This window comes from Pogona vitticeps, chromosome 4 (genome assembly GCF_051106095.1).
Source record: "Pogona vitticeps strain Pit_001003342236 chromosome 4, PviZW2.1, whole genome shotgun sequence".
Taxonomy (NCBI): Eukaryota; Metazoa; Chordata; class Lepidosauria; order Squamata; family Agamidae; genus Pogona; species Pogona vitticeps.
In genome coordinates, this window is record NC_135786.1 from 8,378,130 (window position 1) to 8,398,414 (window position 20,285).

General features: G+C 42.3%; 2 protein-coding genes across 12 annotated transcripts in view; both read right to left on the reverse strand.

Moving 5' to 3' along the window:
* The window catches only part of LOC110087581 (DEP domain-containing mTOR-interacting protein), a 45,715-nt gene extending 40,750 nt beyond the window's left edge, over positions 1-4,965 (reverse strand). The window contains exon 1 of the mRNA XM_020809382.3: positions 4,605-4,965. Within this exon, the coding sequence (XP_020665041.2) occupies positions 4,605-4,690 (86 nt within the window). The 5' untranslated portion in view covers positions 4,691-4,965. The remainder of the gene's footprint in view (positions 1-4,604) is intronic.
* Positions 4,966-13,092: 8,127 nt separating this feature from the next.
* Positions 13,093-20,285, reverse strand: part of ARFGAP1 (ARF GTPase activating protein 1) — a 37,555-nt gene continuing 30,362 nt past the window's right edge. For 6 of the 11 annotated variants that reach the window (XM_078392004.1, XM_078392002.1, XM_020809386.3 and 3 more), the window contains 2 exons: positions 19,687-19,763; positions 13,093-17,974 (listed from right to left, as the gene is read on the reverse strand). In XM_078392004.1, the coding sequence (XP_078248130.1) occupies positions 17,614-17,974; positions 19,687-19,763 (438 nt within the window). In that variant the 3' untranslated portion in view covers positions 13,093-17,613. The remainder of the gene's footprint in view (positions 17,975-19,686; positions 19,764-20,285) is intronic. The other 5 variants (XM_078392005.1, XM_072996746.2, XM_020809387.3 and 2 more) reach the window with 1 other exon arrangement.

Below are 20,285 nucleotides of genomic sequence, written 5' to 3' on the forward strand. Positions count from 1 at the left end.
AATTTTTTTGCCCTCCTCTTTCATTGCAATAACATAGTATAAGATCTTCTCTTACTATCTTTTTAAAAGCAAATAGTAGCCTCCCTCCCTCCCTCCCTCCCTCTCTCTCTCTCTCTCTCTCTCTCATGGTGTATAGTAATCAGTTTTATAGAGCTCTGTAAACAACCACTATTTCTATTAGCAGCCTTTTCCTCCCCAAAAGATGGTATAACTATATATCTTATATTTGTTCCCCATTGAAATCACACAGAAATCATCCTTGCTACGCCCTTTCATCACTAGTCACTTTTTCCAGCCAAATCTTGCAAAACACGGTTTTATGCAAGTTCTGTTGAACTTTCATTCCCTCCTGCCACAAAATTATAGACCAGACTCGCTTGCTCCATTCCACAGCAGGCGGTGGTCATTCTTGCATGCATACCTTCCATGCACCTTTGAATGCCACCCTGCTCATGGCAGCCTCGGGCAGGGGAGAATTCATTATGAAAAGCCCCTATAGTTCAGAAAATCCACAGGTATTTCTCCTTGAAAGGTTCTGGAATTCTTTCAGGATCTTTATTTGGAAGATAGGGCATAGACCTTCCTGGTGGTTGTGTCTAGACTACAAGACTCCCTAACCCAGGATGGTTTCGCAGGCTCCCATCACATGGTCTTTCCTCAAGCAGGCAAAGAACATTCTATTCAGCAGCTGCCTGACTTCTAAGGACAGGAGTTTTGTCTTACTGTTTTCTTTGAAAAAAATAAATAATACTGGCCAGAATTCTATTGTGCTAACCCAATTTCATCACCATCCTCTTAGAACTGGAGAGCGTTAAGTCATAACAGCAATCAAACAAACAATAGCAGAGAGTCTGCCAGTTGCCGGTTGCACAACCCATAGTACTCTGATTGTGCGGTGGGGCACACAACCCATCAAGTGTGTGAGTGATAGCAGTTAAACTGAAAAAAAAACTGCATCACAATAATACATTCACAATACGATTTCAGTCATTCATATATATTTTTTTTAATTGAGGTGCTTTTAAGACACTTCCAACACAGTATTTGAGGAGTATTACATCTTCTTTTGTTTCAATTTATATTTTTAATACTACTTATCCTTTTTAAAAAATAACATGATGACCTGCCTAGGGCTCTAAGTTCTGGGACAGCAATCAGATAGAAATCTGACCAACTTTTTCAGGCTTATAGTAAAAGCCCTGGTTATTTCCACCAAGTCTATTCAAATGACATTTTACAAGAGAGTCTGGCATAAAGTTTGCAGTGTATTGCTACGCCGGCCCTATCTTTGCTGTCCTTCTGCAACCTTTCTCTTATGGCAGACTTTTCCTTAATGACAGGTGGTCTGAGGGTTTTTTTTTAAATGGATTGTTGTGTCCTGTTATTTTAAATATGTTCTAATATTGATTTCAATACAATACTTGTTTAATTCTATTTTAATATTTGTATACATACTGTTTTTAGCTTTTAAATAAAGTTTTTTTAAATGTTGTAAGCCACCTTGGGTCCTTTTGAGGAGAAAGGTGAGATAAAAATATCCTTAAATAATTTTTTTAATTGTTGCTATCGCTTGAGGGGGAGGAGGGAGGGGGAGAGACCAGGCGAGAGAGAGAGAGAGAGAGAGAGCAGGCTTCTATTGGGTATATTAAAAGGGAAGACTTCATTCTTGCAGGCCAGCGTCTGGAAAAAAGAGGTTGAGGGACAGGATCCACGCAGCACCAAATATCAGTGGTTCAGGTATCTGGCTGTGGAGCCAGAGTTTGGGAATTCAATTCCCCACAGTGTCCCCTGAGAGAAGAGCCAGCCTGGGTGGCCTTGGGCAAGCTGCACAGTCCCAGGTCTCCCCCTAGAGGAAGGGAAGGGTAAACCACTTCTGAGTACTCTCTACCTGGAAAATCTTGAAAAGGTTGCACAATAAGTCAGAATTGACTTGATGATGCATGATTATTCTTATATCATCCAGCAAAGTTGTTCCTTATAGCCAAGAGGTATGTTTACTCAAGAAGTAAGCCCAATTCAGCCAAAATACTTTCCTACATGAATCAAAAGCTGCCACTTTCAAATGATGCCTGCTGCCCTGCCCTGTTTAGCACGACTCGGGGACTCACAACAAACAACCTCTTATATGATCTGCAACAGGCTTAGGGTAGGACCTGTTTTCTTCCTTCATGAAGAATTGCCATATTTTTTCGTGTATAAGACAGCCCCATGTAAAAGACGCCCCCCACTTTTCTAATCCAAAATTAAGAAATCTAAGTGGGGCTTAGCAAGTGTAGCGGGAAATGAATAAAATCGCTTTGATCCCTGCTTTCCCCTCCACTTGTTTTTGTTCTCTCCTCAGCTTCCTTCCGTGTATAAGACAACCCTCAATTTTTAGTCTAAAGATTTTAGACAAAGTATAGTCTTATACACTGAAAAATACGGTGTTTTGCTCTTTGGAAATGAAGTTCCACGAAATTTATCATCAAAGCTGCTTCCCTTTGCATGGAAAAGAAACAAATGGATAAGAGGTCATCAGCAACTCATCCTCCAACCATTCTTACGAGGTAGAGGAAAAGAGGCTAACACAGAGGCAGTGAAGGTGACATGGTTCAAGAACTGCTTCAAGTCTCAGAGACCTCGCTGTTCCCTTATGTATATATTGTTAAAGACCTCTAAAGCAAGGGAGTGGGGTTCTGTGTAATTACTTACTGTCCCTGTCATTGACCCTCGGAGTTATATATTATTATTAGACATTTATCAGGCAGGTCCTTGAACTGTACAGCTGCTATTTTTACATCTCATTTGTCACCAGAACACTGTGAGGGATCCACAAACCTAGATTACCACCATATCTTTATTAGGTCAGCTCAGGTTTAACATAAATAGGCAAGCTTTTTAGATCTACAGATCTCTTTGCTAGGCCACGGTGAGACCAGTGGGAGCAGGAAGGCTGAAAAGTCCTTCAAATGGTCATAATATTACAATTAAGCATGAAAAAGACATTCAGAATGAGATGCTCTTAATCAGGTGATGTGAGGGTTTCAAGGATGAGGAACAGCACTTTGCAAAGATGACAGGGAGTGACTGTATGGTCTTGGTCATGCTACTATGAAGGAATGTAGAATTTGAACTCATAACTGCAGTGACAGGGGGCCAGATCTTGCTAGATCTGCAGTCTTTTTGGCATTGGGACCCATATTTAATTTCAAACTATGGTGTGGGATCAAAACCAGGTTTTTATAATATATATATATATATATATAACTCTGTTAGGTGACTATTATTGCATTTTGAGAGCAGGCAACTCCTGATCAGTGGGTCCCTTAAGGTCTAGAGGTCAGTTCTGCCCCCACTCTAAGGACCTACCTGTGCTATGTCTCTCTGTCTACCTCCAGCCAACTGAACATGTCTACTAACAGAGAGAAGAACAATTTGGAAATGTATTGATGATATTGTGCATTTCTGGCTGCTCTTCTGCCTTCTGGAACCATTTTTTTTTGAGGATGCCAAGACTAAAGCGACATCTTCAGGGGTGGATCACAGTAGCGGTTGTCCACTAGAGAGAATGGGATGCTGGGGTTACCCCCCTGAAGCAGTCCCTCCTGCCTGCCCCCTTACCAGATACAGAGGGTCAGAGTCTCACCTGTAGCATCTCCCTCCTGCTGTGTGTAGGTGTGAATGCTACCCTACCCCTGTGCAGAGTAAGACTGCCTTTCAAAGACTCTGCCTGTCACCTCTGGCTCTGGGGTGCGATCCAACACCACTATCAGCACCTCCACCAAAATGAGCATCAGTCCCCACTCAAAAATTGTCTAAGAGCTGGTTACACTTATGAGCTGTCACTTGGTCCCATGTTTAAGGAATGGTTTACTTTTGCCACGCACCCAAATGAAGGTGAGATCACATGGCTGCTGTAAAGCACACACCTGATCGCATTGGAAAATACCATTTTAATAGGAGTGATCTTCCTTAAAGTGAGCCTTCTGTCTGCTGGGAGATCAGACCGAAAGGTAGTCGCCCTACAGCTGCACCAAAATGGTCCAGCCTGGGTATGGATTGGGGTGAGAGGGCAGGATGAAGTGTCATTTCATCAGGAAACAGATTGCACCAGTGGTTCAAATTGCATCTCCCCATGTCATCACACCCTGGCGTTCCATAGCTGAACGGGGATTTGAACCCTGGTCTCCTGAGTTCTAATCTGGCACGCTGTCCACTGAACCACATGAGACCAAGCTAGTTTTGCAAGTTTCAAACTACTTTTTAAAGTCCTGCGGAGATCAAAACGGGGAGGAGCGTCTGTCTGTAAAGCAGTGGATTAAAAAATGACCAAAGTAAGATGCAGAACAGCTGTAACATTAATTCTTAAGAGACCAATGCTATGCATTGCATTTCTCCGTTCTATTAAGCTTTTCCAAGAGCAGAAACAAGAACAGTTTTAAGCTAGGAGTTTGACTCTCCTTTGCTTTTTCTATATAAAGCAATCAAATCTTGCAGAGTGGCCTCTGGACGTTTTTCAAAAGGGAAGAGGACAACTCTGTCCAGAAAGACAGAGAGAGGGGAAGAAACTGAGACATGCAGAGAGAGAGAGAGAGAGAGAGAGAGGATCCGTTGATAAAGCATACCTCAGTTGTTCCCCTGCAATCATGACCTCAGCTCTGTGATGCCTCTCGGTTGCTTTTTGCTTCAGGATGCAGCTGGGACTCTCCATCCTGGCCCATCAGGGAACGCAGCTCTGGAGGAGCGAAAGGACCGCTGAGCCTCACAGGTTTCCTGGCAGCTTCCCCAGCACTTCCTTGCCTTTCTGTATATGGAGCAGCTTCCTGCCAGAATCATCTTGTTCCTACTTCTTTAGGAGAGCCAGTGCAGCCTGCTTACACTTTCCCTAGCAGAGGGGGGGGGAGAGAGTGAGAGAGAGGCGGGCCCAAAGGAAAGAGGCTGGACAAGGTCTGCTTTTTACTTTTCCCCGGAGTCTGTTCCGCCTTCACTGAGAGCAGGTAGATAACTAACATGGGATTTTCAGAATTCATAGACTACAGGCCCCCCCCCCCAAGTCTGGCTGGGGGAGTTCCTGCAGGGTTCTGGGGGCTGTAGCCTATTAATTAAAAAAAAAACAACCAACCCATGCCTAATAGGTAAACAGAGGTAAAACGTAGATGTCTGCAAATTGCAGAAGGATGTTAATAAGAGAAGTCCTGTTGGTTTCCTCCTGATGCAAACACACCTAAAATAAGTTTGACAAGGTTGAACACTTTTCTAAGGGATGGCTGGATGTTGTTGTTTTTAGTCGTTAAGTCATGTCCGACTCTTCGTGACCCCATGGACCAAAGCACGCCAGGCCCTCCTGTCTTCCGCTGCCTCCCGGAGTTGGATCAGATCCATGTTGGTCGCTTCAGTGACCCTGTCCAACCATCTCATCCTCTGTCGTCCCCTTCTCCTCTTGCCTTCACATTTTCCCAACATCTGGGTCTTTTCCAGGGAGTCTTCTCTTCTCATGAGATGGCCAAAGTATTGGAGCCTCAGCTTCAGGATCTGTCCTTCCAGTGAGTACTCAGGGTTGATTTCCTTCAGAATGGATAGGTTTGTTCTCCTTGCAGTCCAGGGGACTCTCAAGAGTCTCCTCCAGCACCACAATTCAAAGCATCAATTCTGGATGTAAGGAAGCCAAAATTCTTCATTTCTTGCCATGTCCATGTAAATTAGCAGTGTATTCCCAGTCTCTCTGTTTGGCAGGAAGCTGTTGACTGGGCAGCTGTAGTAGAAATAAACAGATTAGGTTAGAGTCCCTATTCTAAAACCTAGGTTACATCTGGCTTTTGGTCTTTGCAGTCTTACTGCATTTCTGATCTAGGACAACAATAATTATTATTTATTATTTCATTTATTCTATGCTACAATGGATGTCCCGGTGGCTTTATGTTGTTGTTGTTGCTGCTGCTTACTGTAATATGGCCACTGCATCAGTTCCTACACAGATGTAGGATGAACTAGTGCAGATTTATATAATTCTTCTACTGAGTTCTTCTGCTCCTCTTTAGTAGAAATGATGAAGAGAACGGTAACAATTCAGTCCTTCCAACCAGACATTCCCTGTAGAATCCTCCATGTTCAATATTCCCTTCCTTTTCACTAGTCTTCAGTTCACTGGATCTGAACATACAGATATAAAATAAAACATAATTTATACTACAATGCAAGAACTGTGCATACACCTGGATCAAAATCATATCACTATGGAGATGCCACCTTTTTGTCTGATCAGATCACCATGAATAAACACAACCTTGACTCGTTTTTAGAAGCTAAGGAGGGTCAGGCCTGGTTAATACTTTGGATGGGAAATGACCAAGAATTTTTGTATATTTGCGAAGGCTTTCACTGCCAGGATCTAATGGTTGTTGTGGGTTTTTCGGGCTCTTTGGCCGTGTTCTGAAGGTTGTTCTTCCTAACGTTTCACCAGTCTCTGTGGCCGGCATCTTCAGAGGACAGCAGTCTGTGCTGTCCTCTGAAGATGCCGGCCACAGAGACTGGCGAAACAGGAAGAACAACCTTCAGAACACAGCCAAAGAGCCTGAAAACCCCACAACAACCACAAGAATTTTTTGGATGGAGCAGGGAAAGAATCCTGGAGAGCCACCCATTGATCCTACTGGCCTAAAAACACCAATGTCTCACCTCAGGTATAAAGCATAAATAGGGCAGAATATTTCCTTATCCCTATGACTCTGCAAGTCCTTATCACCCATTGCAGGCAAATGGTCAGAAAAACCTAGGTGCTTGGATGCATAAATAAAAATTCCCAGAATTTCATCCTTTATATTTCTAGGTGGCAAAACAAAATACAAAGAAGTTCAGGAAAAACAGAAAGAAAAAAATCTTTTGCATAAAGATGAAATACAACCCAAGGCAGAGGAGGGTATGTCTATGTGTGTGTTTATTGTGTGTCTGTACGTCATGTTAGCTGGGTACACTGTTCTCAATTAGCACACAAATATAGAAGCTATAAACCAGATGCCTGGCTTAATTGCATTAACTCCAGTAGCAACTAATGCCCACCAGACCCTGACTGCCTTGTAGCTCTGAAACGCTAAGTGGTATCCATCAGCAACAACAAACGAAGGAGGTCTAGTTAGCCCACGTCAGCATATGCATCAAGAAGATCAGCAAACAAAATCTTCAAAAGGACTCCAATGTTTGTTTATTTAAAAAAAAAATACTCTGCCTTTCAAAGTGAACAAAGTTGCTAGACATGGGTATTGTTACAACCAATTTGGAAAAACATAAAAACATCAAACTGCAGCAACCATAAAACCTGATCCACACAATACAGGAAACCACGCATGAACTAGACCAGAGCAAGAGAAGCAAAAGGATGAGAAATCAAAAGGAAAAAGAAGGCAAAACTACACTCTTGATGTAAAAAGAAATGGAAGAGCAGGTGTGGGTTTGTGCTTCTGCTCTTCCATTTCTGCTACTGGAAGACCAGTAGCACAACTTTGAAAAGGTATTTGTTCTATCGCAACATACCCAGTGTGGTGGAGCAGATAAAGTGACAGACAAGGACTCAGGAGACCTGGGTGTGAATGCTTCCTTGGCCATGGATACTCATGGTGATGGCTGGGCGTGGAACTGGTAAAATGTTGCAAAGATTTGAATTTCTAGTAAAATTTATTTTGCTGAGCAGTGGAAGTATACAGACGACCCTATCAATCCCAAAGCAGCTGGAAGAATTCACACATAGCTGTGCATATTTCCTTCCCCTGCTATATCATACATTGTCTGGGGTGGGGTGGGGGGCAGGAAATAATTCTTGCCCCAAAAGAAAGTTAGTTAGTTAGCTAGTTAGGGCTTGTAAGGAAAACCTCCTTTCAAGGTAAAAAGCTGCAATTTTTTATTTATTTACAGTATTTATTTATTTATTTATTTATTTATTTATTTATTTATTTATTTATTTATTTATTTATTTATTTATTTATTTATTTATTTATTTATGTTTATTTGTTTATTATATTGCCATTATAAGTATATACATAGTATACCCATACACCAAAATTCGCACAGTCACCCAGAGCCCAGACCCACACGCACACATTAAAAAAAATCCCCAAACACTCCCCACCCACTAAAAATCCCCCACTAGGAACACAAACATTTGCACCACAGGCTAAGTCACACTGTCCAACTGTTCATGGCCAATGGTCTTTAAGTTCATAATTAAGTGCGATTACAGCTCTGGGATTATTCAGAAAACTATTCAGAAAATGTGTGGTCCGAATCTTAATTGTTCTGTATCTTCTGCCAGACGGCAACAGTTCAAAGAAGTTGTGAACAGGATGGGAAAAGTCTCTAAGGATGTTGTGTGACTTCCTCAGACCGTGGGATGTGAAGATGTCATCCAGGGTTGATAGCTGGAGCCCAATGATATTCTGGACAATTTTAATGGTTCTCTGTACTTTTTTTTTTTTTGTCCACTACAGAGCTGCTCCCAAACCATACGAGAATGCCATGTTAGGACACTCTCAATGATGCTACGATAGTAGGACAGAAGTAAATGCTGAGATAAATTTCACTTCCCAAGCATTCTCAGGAAATACAGCCTCTTCTGAGCCTTCTTCACTAGCATGTTGGCATTTAGAATTAGAGGCACTGTTTTAGTTCTAAGATGTCATGTCTGCTTGGATGAGCGTTCATACTCTTTGACCAAGGTGTCATGTCAATGATCAGCAATGCCCTTTATCACAGGGAAGAGGGCATTGATTTATTCTCCATTGCTCCTGAGGGTAGGACAAGAGCCAATGGGTGGAAATTCGTCAGAGAGAGATCCAACCTGGAAATAAGTTTCCTGTCGGTGAGAACCATTAAGCAGTGGAACAGCTTGCCTCCCAATGTTGTGGGTGCCCCATCGCTGGAGGTTTTCAGAAAAAAATTGGACAGCCATCTGTCTGGGATAGTAGGAGGTCCAGGATGGTAGGAGGTCTCCTGCCTGGGGGAGGGGGTTGCACTAGAAAACCTCCAAGGTCTCTTCCAACCCTACGACAATTCTATGATGATCATACTGCATTGCAGTTCTCAGGCGTTACAATTTGTGTAACTCCTTTAAACATGCCTCTTACATTGTTAAAAAAATATAAAGAGATAGCAATGGCATGGCCAGGGGGTGGGGGTGGGGGTAGACCAAGTTATCATGAAACACCTTCACAGAAGGTGAAAGGAAAGTAGCAGCTCTTCATGTATATGATCCAGTCAACACTACACCTTACTAAAGTCCTTTTTGGATTCTAACCCTTTGAATCTTCTAGCTGCCAAGTAATGTTTCCCAACCCAGGAACCATGGCCTCCAAGGAGGTCCCAGCCATGTCCTTGTCATGTAATTTCTCCCTTGACCTTTTGAAACTGGGATATTAAATTTAGTGTGTATGTATAAGTATGAGAAAGAGTTCCTTTGGGAGAGCAAGAGGCCTCTACTTTCTGAGAAGGGGTGACCTGGATTACTATTATTATTATCTTTACAAAAAAGAAATGTCAGACTAAAGATGTATTTGCTACCGCTTCTGCAAGAAAGGAATTTTAGCCATGGCACATTACTTGCAGATAACCTTCTTCCAGAAGAAGAAGAAACCCTACACAGAACAAAACTCTAGGAAGGACACACAAAAACAAACAACCCACCTCTTCTGCAGCAGGTGCAAGGAAAGCATTGTGCTGGTTTCTGAGACGGATCCTCTCTGCGTGAAGGTTTTGCCCTCTCCATGGGGTACAATGTCCTTCCACCATCTTTGAAGGCCTTTGCTTTCTCCCCACCTTTAATTTTTCCCCAGCCTTTTCCCTCCCAGGTTTTGAAGTGGTGTTGTGGAGCTGGTGGTCAGAGCAGTGGGAGGGTCAGCAGCAGCAGTGATGGTGCCGCCATGTTGGAGAACATCAACAGTCTATTTATGCAAATATGGCCGGAAATGGACCACAGGTTACTTGGCTATGAATAAAAGGTGTTGTGACTTGAAAAAGGTTGGGAACCACTGATCTAAGGTCAATCAAGGATATGATGGCTGAGGGAATGGGTGGTGCAAAAAATGAACTCTTGCAGATTCTGCTTATGATGCCTTCTTATGCACTGAGCAAACTGTTAGCTTAAGAGGCTGCAATAAAGGACACAGCAGGGCTGGATGACACGTCACAAATACTTGTAGTAGAGATGGACACTCATGAGATGGTGTGTGCTGCTTTTCTCCTGCTCTTCACGTGATTGTCCAATCATAGCAGGAACATGGACTTCCTTTCTCCACCTCGTCCAGCAACTATCCACTCAAAAGCAGTGCTGCAGGAATCTGTGACCTGCTTCCTCATCTGAGTGGGTAGCTGCTAGAGGAGGTGGAAAAGGGAAATCCATGTAACTGGCAATGGCATCCTTCAGTCTCAAGAAACTATAGTAACGTGCTCTGAATAGAGGTCTCAGAACAGCATCTACTGTGGCTGAGAAGGCCAATTCGAGAGTGACCATCCCTTCCACACTGAAGACAAATACAATCTGTCCCCTTTCCAGCTCCCTGATTTTGGTGCTATTGGGAATGCCCCTTTGCCTTGGCCTGCTGGATAAGGGACTCTTCAAATTGGGAGAGGCCGTGATACACCGCCTGCCTCCAGGCTGAACGTTCAGATGTCAGGGTTTCCCATCCATTGAGGTCCATTCTTAAAGCCTTCAGATCCTGCTGGCAGATCTCCTTGTATCACAGCTCTGGTCTCCCTCTGGGGCGCTTTCCCTGCACTATTTCTCCATACAGGAGATCTTTTGGAATCCAACTGTCAGCCATTCTCACGACATGAACAAGCCAACGTAGACGTCACTGTCTGTGTAACTAGACAATTGTGCAAAGAGTAGGAGAATAGCAGTGAATGCCAGCTGGTGAGTGGGGGAGCCAGCTAGGAGAACGGGAGAAGGGAATGTGGTGCCACTCTGATGAACTGGCATGAACCTCCAAAATGAGATCTGTGCCGATCTCTAACTTGTTGGTCTTGCAAATTCTGGGTTTAAACTGCTATAAAATTTAGCCCCCGTACAAACTGTATTTGTTCTTTGTTGGTGTAATCAACTGCCACATTTTGGTTTTGGGGATTAGAGTTCATTTCACCTGAAATTTATGTCCTAAAAACAATTGTTAGCCTTTAAGATGTGTGTACGATTGTTGCTGGTTTAACAATTTTAAACCTGTTAAAGCTAGCCTCTCTTCAATACAGCACTGGCACATTTCTGATAGTAAAAATTCTCCCTCTGGTGGCCCAGAAGGGGAAAGCAGTGCTAATTGTTTCAGTACAACCCTAAAACGTCTAGTAGGGAATATAATCTCTGCTTTTTCTTTTCAAAAACTGGTTCTGGGTCTAAATATTACCCAAATTAGCCCTCTGTCAAAAACCTGATTTCCCCTTCTGCTTAATCATGGTTTCAGTCATGCATTGCATTTCTGAAATTAGCGATGTATGGAAGTGAGAGCTGGACCATAAAGGCTGACCGCCAAAGAATTGATGCTTTTGAACTGTGGTGCTGGAGGAGACTCTTGAGAGTCCCCTGGACTGCAACGAGAACAAACCTATCCATTGTGAAGGAAATCAACCCTGAGTGCTCACTGGAAGGACAGATCCTGAAGCTGAGGCTCCAATACTTTGGCCATCTCATGAGAAGAGAAGATTCCTTGGAAAAGACCTTGATGTTAGGAAAGTGTGACGGGAAGAGGAGAAGGGGATGACACAGGATGAAATGGCTGGACAGTGTCTGCGAAGCAACCAACATGAATTTGACCCAACTCCAGGAGGCAGTGGAAGATAGGAGGGCCTGGCGTGCTCTGGTCCATGGGTTCACGAAGAGTCGGACATGACTTAATGACTAAACAACAACATATCTCCTCTCATTCTTCTTTCCTCAAGGCTAAACATGCCCAGTTCTTTCAATCTAACCTCATAGGGCTTGGTTTCCAGCCCCTGATCATCCTTGTTGCCCTCTTTTAAATGTGTTATCTCCAGTGTATCCTCCCCAAACTGATGTGAGATCAATCAGATTCAGATTGGCCCTAGGTCACCCAACAAATTCTGTGGCTTAGTGGAAGCAAAGCCTAGATCTCCCATGTCCAGGTTCAGCAACCTGACCACTGCACTCTCAATTCAAACCATTGCTTTTTTTGGCCTATTTTGCACAGACTTGAATGAACAAAGATTCCCTCCATGGAGTTTTTGTGACTGTTCCAAGGCACATAATCTCTTTGGTCTAATCAAACTAGGAACAGTCCTTGTCCACCCTGCATGCTCTTAGCAGATTTACTTTTTTTGTTTTTCTTACACATTTCTCCCTTCAACAATGCTGGTGTTAGGATTAGTGGACATGTTCAAAATCCATGTATAACCTTTACGCCCCCAAAAGCGTAACTATAAACCTTAACAGTTGATTTACACATGCACAAAGTACAGTTCTCTCTGGTGGGGTTTCTTTCCATAGCATTGACAATCCTTTCCATACAGTATCATGCATAATGAAACATAGAAGTCCTTATTAACCCCTTGACCCAGAGGCTGAATTAGAGATATTGTATTTGGGGGCAAGAAGACCACTTTGATGCCTTTGATGTGTCTTGGGTGGCCAGAGGCACAGTATTTATTGAATATTTATTTACTGAATCTCTATTTATTTATTAGGAAAAATCCATGTATAACCAAAACTGTGCTGTTCAGACACATGCAATTCAAGGGCAAAGTGTATTGTGTCTTCTCTACAATGCTCCAATGTGTCAAGTTGTAGAATTGTCCTTCTTCCTTCACCTATAAAAGGTGTTGCATTTTGTTAAAGAAAACAAAACAAAACACCTGAGCTCACAATTTCCTCTCCAGTGGAGTTTAATGCTGACCTCCCACCTCTAGTAAGGAGAGGCATTCCCCAGCTAGTGATAACATTTTGATTAGACTCAAGCCACAGATTTACAGCGGAGATGCACATACACCATTCCACATAACAAAACACAAGATAGCAGAGGGGCCCATGGGGTTCGTGTTTTTGCCCACAGGATGCCCAGCTCTTTTGTTTTCTCTTCATTTGTTTCTAAAGCAAAGCAAAATCAGCCTTCAAAGCATCGCGAGTTATTTTGTTCCATTTTTCTTGCTTTATTATTTTATTTAAGATGACACTGTAGGTTCAAATACAGTACAGTACTGCTTTACAGAACAAGAAACGTCATTCACAGCTCCTGTGAACTTCACAAACACACAGCAGGAAAATTGAAAGATTAATCCATAGCCCTCCTCCATTTCCAAAATAATATTTCTTTTTTAAAAAATGAGTTCCTAAGATGACTTATTCCGACTTTGAATTCAGAAAAGGAGGGTTAATATCTAGTTAAGCTTCTTGAAGCCATCCTGTAGTATTCATGGCTCCTGGAAGAATCCTTCAACTAGCACTGACTATATTTCTGCCAATTTTAGTGCAAGAATCTTGAACCTCTAGATCTCACTTTTTTGACTAAAAGCAGTTCACCTGACAGTTTAAGTTATTGCACAAATTACTACAGTAAGACTTTAAAAAAAAATCTATTAATGGAATGTTAGAGCAAGTGAGGAATTGCTAGATTCTTGAAGAATCAAATTGATATTCCAGCAAATTTATACAGCAAGATGTTTGCTGTTATGTCCCCTATTAGCACACACATATATGGCTGTGTACTTTAAAATCTTCAGCTTTGATGAATGGCTCTCAAAACATCCCAAAAATGATGCTGGTTTTTCTAGGCTACAGCTCTGCAGCCCATCTGGCAAACATTTTCTGACATCTCACAGAGCTGGCTCTGTTTGAGCCCGATGCCACCCCACCCCACCCCAGACACTTCCTAAGGAAATCGCTTGGATCTTCATGGATCTTTCCAGAACAATAACTGGATATTTTCCTTTCAAGACATGTTTTCCAAAGCCTTTTCACAGAGGGAAGAAAGTCAGGCCTGAACTGGAAATAAGAGAAGAGGAAGAAGTGGTGGCTGGATCGCAACTCAAGAAGAAAAACTATGAAGTATGGATACAATGAAGTCCCAATAGACTGTCCAAAGAGGGAAGGACAGGTTGTAGTGAAGAGTGTGTATAAAAAGTTTAGAACTGTTGGATAGTTCGGGCTTCCAGTTCCACTACCACAACTAATCTGTAGCAATGAGATTTGAGTACTACACTATAGGCTAATTTCCTAATCTAAAGCACTGTATCAAATAAGAACCATGCATCTGTTATTTGTAGTGTTCCCAGCTGGGTGTACTGGGAGTCAGAATGTCCAAAGAGATGCAGGACCCATGGGTATGCCTTCAAATTGCCCCACATCAAAAATGCCAAACACTGTTGTGAAAGTAGCAAAAAATGAGGTACTGAAAGTGTCAGATCCCTTTTGAAAGTGCTTAAATAGTGATCTCTAGAAAAGTTAAGTAAGCACCAGTTACTGAAATTGAGCACAGCATTAAAATGTCTATTGGTTTCCTAGTTTACTTCATATACATGCCATGAGTGGCCCTTTCAATTGATTTTAAAACAAAAACAATTAAGCTCTTTTTTAAAAAAATGCAGTAGCTTTGTTCTTTCTGCTTTTATCTTTCGCCTGGTGTGTAAAGAAATTTGCGGTTCAGTTTAGACACAGAAAATAATGTTTCAATGAAGAATCTGCCCTCCTCCCAACAGAAAAATGATGCAAAAAATCGAAAGATCTGTGGTTAAGATTGCAGGCTCTTTGTTGATTTAACTTTGCCAACTGGCCATTGTGCAGTTTCATTAACTGCTAGGTTTCCTAGACCTTGGGTGAAGTCCAAAGCATTAAGCCCCCTGAATAGCAACCCACTGGCTCATATACCTGTATACCCATTATATACCAGAAAGAAAACCTTTCAGTTTGCAAAAGTTTGCCTGCCATAGGCAATCAGGATCTGCTCTGCCCTCTTCCCCCACCTACCCCCAATGTACATGTGTGGGGAATTAACTGTCCTCTTAGTTTGAGATATTAACCTAAATTCAAGGGGAAACGGTTACATTATCACTTTTCTGCCACGCTTATATGACCCTTCTCGCCTCACACACTGATCATGATTTCCCGATTTTATGATGTGTATTTTTACTAAGACAGCAGCATCACCATGATCCCATTTAAGAATATGGAAAGCAAAGATCTGGTCTCAAAGAGGATTTAGTTTCAAATGACAAGATCTCATGTAGCCTGGGGGTTGGAATACGAGGTTAGGTTTGGTTAAACTGAGAACTAAGAAAGAGAAGAAAAAAGGTGGATGTTTACATACATCAAATTCATTTGTTCAAACAAACTGAGGCCACATGAATGTTTTATAAAGTGACAGTACATGGAGTAGCAAAATATTTTGACAACATAGAGATCACATTAATTCAGACAGGCTGCTTCAGAAAGCAGCTCAAGTATATTTTCCCATCCTTGTTCCTTGCAAAGGTTTCTGAAAGATTTACTGCCAAGTTATAAGCTGGAGATAATAATTCACACTTAAGTAGGTGGAAGATCTGCAGAGCACATGCATTGGTTTCAAACCCAGGCAATAAAGTGTCCTTGAAAGAGCTGATAAAGAAAGACAGGTATAAGTTAATGCTAGGCACTACAGAATTACATGCAGTTATTTTCTCATGTTCCCATCTGCAGAACAGAAAGGGTTGAGATAAGGGAAAAACAGACAACATGGAAAGATTCAAAGTGTTGGCAAAGATGGAACCACCAGCATTAGAAAAAGCATTTAACTATGTCCAGATTTATTTTTGCAAGGAAGAGCTGTACAAGGTTAGAGTTCTCAAAATAAGACAGAGGAGTCCATCTGGCATGAGAAAAGCACTTCTAAGGGATCTTAAAGAAAAGGTATGGATCACCTCATTGCTACCACCATAGACTGAAAGGGCCCGAGAGGATGGTCTGACCAGAATAGTGGAGCCAAAACAATAATGGGAAAACCTAAAGGAACATTTTAATTGGATGTCTTAAAGACTAGTGCAGAAGTACATCAGAACAAGCCGGCAAGATCATATTTCTTTACAAGGCAGATACTGACATATTGAACAATACACACAAATCCTAGGATACTATTAATACTTAGTGGGTAGTTCGCACATGTGTATAGACCTTTATATACAGCAGACATTGTTCACTGAATCATGAGCACTTGGATGTTTACAACTGCGGCAAATCTCACCCAAGAAGAGCCAGGCCAGAAGCCAATGAGCTGAGCTGACCAGACAAAAGCCTTCTTAGACAGAGAACCAAACCTTTGAAGTGGAAGTTTGCAAGCAAAACATTAGTACCTGAAGAATCTATACTGGCATTCCTATTGGGCTTCAGTCAGTCATAGCGTGATTCAAAATTTCCCGCATCCTGGCAGACATACTGTGCTGTAAACATACAGAAATGACAGAAGAGACTACTGACTACAGGCACTAGGAATATACTTTACACAAGACCCTGTGGAAAGAAATACCTGAATTCTTCTCAAATACCATGCAGAACAGCCCAACATGATGAAAGCTGCAGCCTAACCATTCTTGTTTAACATTCTTCTGCTTGTGAGAAGGGGGGGGGGGGGGAAAGGAAGTGCAAAATCCTATTACAGAATTTTTCCAACTGATTTCATTCATAAGTGCATTCAAAGGATCAAATTAATGTTTTTTTATTTAATTAGCTTAATGTTTAAAATAAATGTTTGATTGAAATAAAATGTTATTTAAACATAAATAACACTGATGCTTAATTAGAATGATGTATATCAGAATTTTGCTTTTGCCATTTGGAGATTCTGCTTCAACACATCTTGCGCCTATCTTGTCGAATCCTTTGAAATTCCCCACTTCTTGTATCACACAGATCTGCTACAAACATACTAAACAGCATATGGAATCTTAGGTATAAGAGAAGGTTGGTGGAACATGTCCTTTAATTTAAAAAAGGGGCGGGATCTGTTACACACCTGCTGAAAATTGCCCAAGGCAGAAACAGGAAATATCTCTTACTTGATTTTCCAGCTGTTTTAGAGAAGAAGCTCAAGATGGTTCTTTGTCATGATATAATTAAAATGGAAGTGAGGGTTTCTTTTAAAATATTAAACCTTGATCAATCTAAGAACTGCTCCAGTGGAGTCTTTTTATTATTATTTTGGCTCTACTCAAAGCTATCCCAGCAGCTTCAGTCACAGTTCACTGATCAGTTGAAGATATCTCTATGTCATACTCCTCAGTTCTCAAGAACTTCAGCATAAGCTTCAAAGAGAAGCTGGACAATCCTGTAAGACTGCACATGCAACGTTGTGCTATGAAAGTATGTTCACATGGGCTTGCTTCCTCCAAACTCTCGCTTTAGGGAAGTTGTGGCATGCTCCACGTACAACAGCAGCACAGTGAGAATATATCTTATGCACAAGGTCATTTCCATGGGAGAGATGTGTCTTCATATGGTAAGTATAATAGTCTGCACATGAATATGTTTTTTATTGTAGTTGTAAACAGGAGAGGAAGAATGGAACTTGTAAGCATGAGGTTTAAAGAGGCCCCAAAATGAGAAGGACATGAATCCAGTCACCTAGGAAATCTTTCCAGAGATATGACTCTTCCTCTGACTTGCTGGACAGGGACAGAGTCCTACCAGTTCTGGTTATCCCAGCCTTCTTCAGCAGCTGAAGAAGATTCTTTTGCTGTCTTCTTAGGAGCTTTGCTGGTCTTGCCCTCCCCAGCGGCATTCTCCCAGCTGGTCTCCCAGTTTTCCCAGCTGTCACTGTTACTGTTCTTGTTATTGGAAACTGTCCCTGACCCCCAGACATCCCAGCTATCGGAGCTCTTCTTCTCTGTTGAATTGTCCACGTAGGTCCAGCTGTCATTGCTTGGGGACTTATGTGTTTTGGGTGGCTCTGAGTTGCCAAAGGTCTCCCAAAAGCTGTGGTCAACTGCATTGTTCTGGTAGCCTTCACCTCCGCTGTTCTGGTAGCTCTCCCCCTCAGTTGGCCTTTTGAGAAGGGAAATAACAAAACAACAATGACTAGCTGAGTTCACAGTAGGAATGAAACACAACAGCTGCTACTGTATTTAGCCATCTTGACTTGGATGGCATTAAAAAGGAGACTAGCAAGATTCATGGAGGTTTAAGTTATCAATACTAGTCATCTTGGCTTCATATTACTTTCAGTTTGTCTCTCAAAGCCAGTTGCTCAGGGACATGAGCAAGAGACTGTGATTGCTCTCCTGTTCTATCCATGTGACTCTTACAGGGAATTTATTAGGCAGGGATAAATAAGCCTCTGATATAATCCAGCATGCCTTTTCTTAGGTTCTGCTGTTATTTCATCTCTACCTTGGAAGCCACAGAAACAGCGGTGGGGGGAAGAGAAGGTGGAGGAGCTCTACCCTATCTTGGGGATTCACAAGGAAATGGCTGCCTAGAAACCTGGTCGGTAGAGAAAGTAGAGAGACAGGTTCCCTCATAAAACAAGAAGGGCCATAATGGGATGGAACTAGAAATACTTTGGAGAATGTTTTATTCTCTTTTGAGGCAGAACTGGAGATGAGGCCTGACAGAAATAGTAAATGCTGTCCAACTGGGATATAAACCTTTTAAGCAACAAAATTAATAATGGTTTTCAGGAACACAAAGTCCCACTGTGGCCAGAATCATATTACTTATGCCTACTGGTGTAAGAAAACCAAGCAAATTATTAGTTAGGAGGTCGTTGTGTGTATTTTCCATCCCACACCAAATCATGTGATTTGTAAGCCACAAGAAGTCCCCCACCTTCACAAATTTATTTATTTATTTATTTACACCCATCTAGACCAAAGGCCTACTAGTTGCCACTAGTTACGACATTGAGGCTCCACTAACTTGTGACAATTTGCTTCAGGGGACTTAAGGAATAGGTTTCTGATCACGACAGGGAAATGCAAATACATCAAGTTTATTTAGGTGATGAGGGAAACCTTTCCAACAGAAAAGGAACAGATGGAAAAGTGGAATTTGGGGTGAAAGCTTTGAGGTACTGCTTCCATTCAATTCTAGCAACAAAGTTTAGAATGCTGTAAGATCTAAGGAATGCAATGTCCAGTTTTGAAGAGCATTTTGGCCTACAACACCCAGCATTCCTGGTCAGCATAACTAGTGGTGAAGGTTTCTGGGAGTTTTAGTCCAAGAACAGCTGGAGACCCAAGGTTGGGAATCACTGCTACTCTAAGTATAAATGCTATAAATGTATATGCAGCACCTGGTTTCCATGGTTGTACTTAGGGTTAGTAAAATGTTGCCTGCTGCTTCTGAGCACTTGGAAAAGGGCAGACTCAAGCACAGTCAATGGCCGCCGTACGCCTGAAATGGCCGCGCGCAGCGTTTTCGCACCCTTCCCTCGCTTACCGAGGGCGCGAAAATGGCTGCCGCTATGGAGGAAACTTCGCTGAACGGTAAGTTTAGGGCCCATTGGAACACATTAAACGATGGGTTTTTATGTTCCGTTTAGCGATGTTTTCACATAGCGAGGGTTAATCCAGAACGGATTAACCTCGCTATGCAAGGCACCACTGTATATAAAAGGGGCTGATTTCCACTGAACGATGCTATAACCACAAGTTTGTAAGTGGACAGATATATATGCCAATCCCCTTTGGTCACAACAGCAGCCAACTAGAAGAATTAGAGCGGTCACATCTAGTTAAAGAGAGCAAAGAAGATACCTTTCAGAAGGCCCATCTGATTTTCCAGAAAAAAAAGTGGTCACATCTCGCCATCCCTTACCACTTACTCCCTGGACCTGTGGAACAGAATGAGATTGGGGGGGGGGAGAACCCAAAGGCAGGTTACAGAGATCAAATATATACATTATAGCAAATGACCAGAACACAACATGCACACATACCTCTCTACCTGCCTCCCAAGTCAATTGAACACAGTTACACACAATTACACACAACTTATGGTTAGCTTAATTGGTAACATGAAAAATGTTGGTACACACGTTTAGATTTCTGAGAACTTCAGAGGTAGAGATGGGCATGAATTTCATCCCCTCCCCCCCCACAGATGAAATTCATCACACGGCACCCTTCTCCCAGCCCCCTTGGCTGGCTGAGCCACTTGTTGGTTGTTGCGCATTGCCAGGGTCCTTCTGCTCTAGCAGCGCACCAATCCGAGCAGGAGCCTCAATGGCTCTGCCCCACATCCTCCGACAGCTGACCACTCATCAGCTATGCAGGGAGAATCCCTGTCCTGCCTCCTTGATGGAGTGGTCAGTTGCCAGAGGCGACTGGCCTGGTCGGGCTGGGGTCCTGCCCCG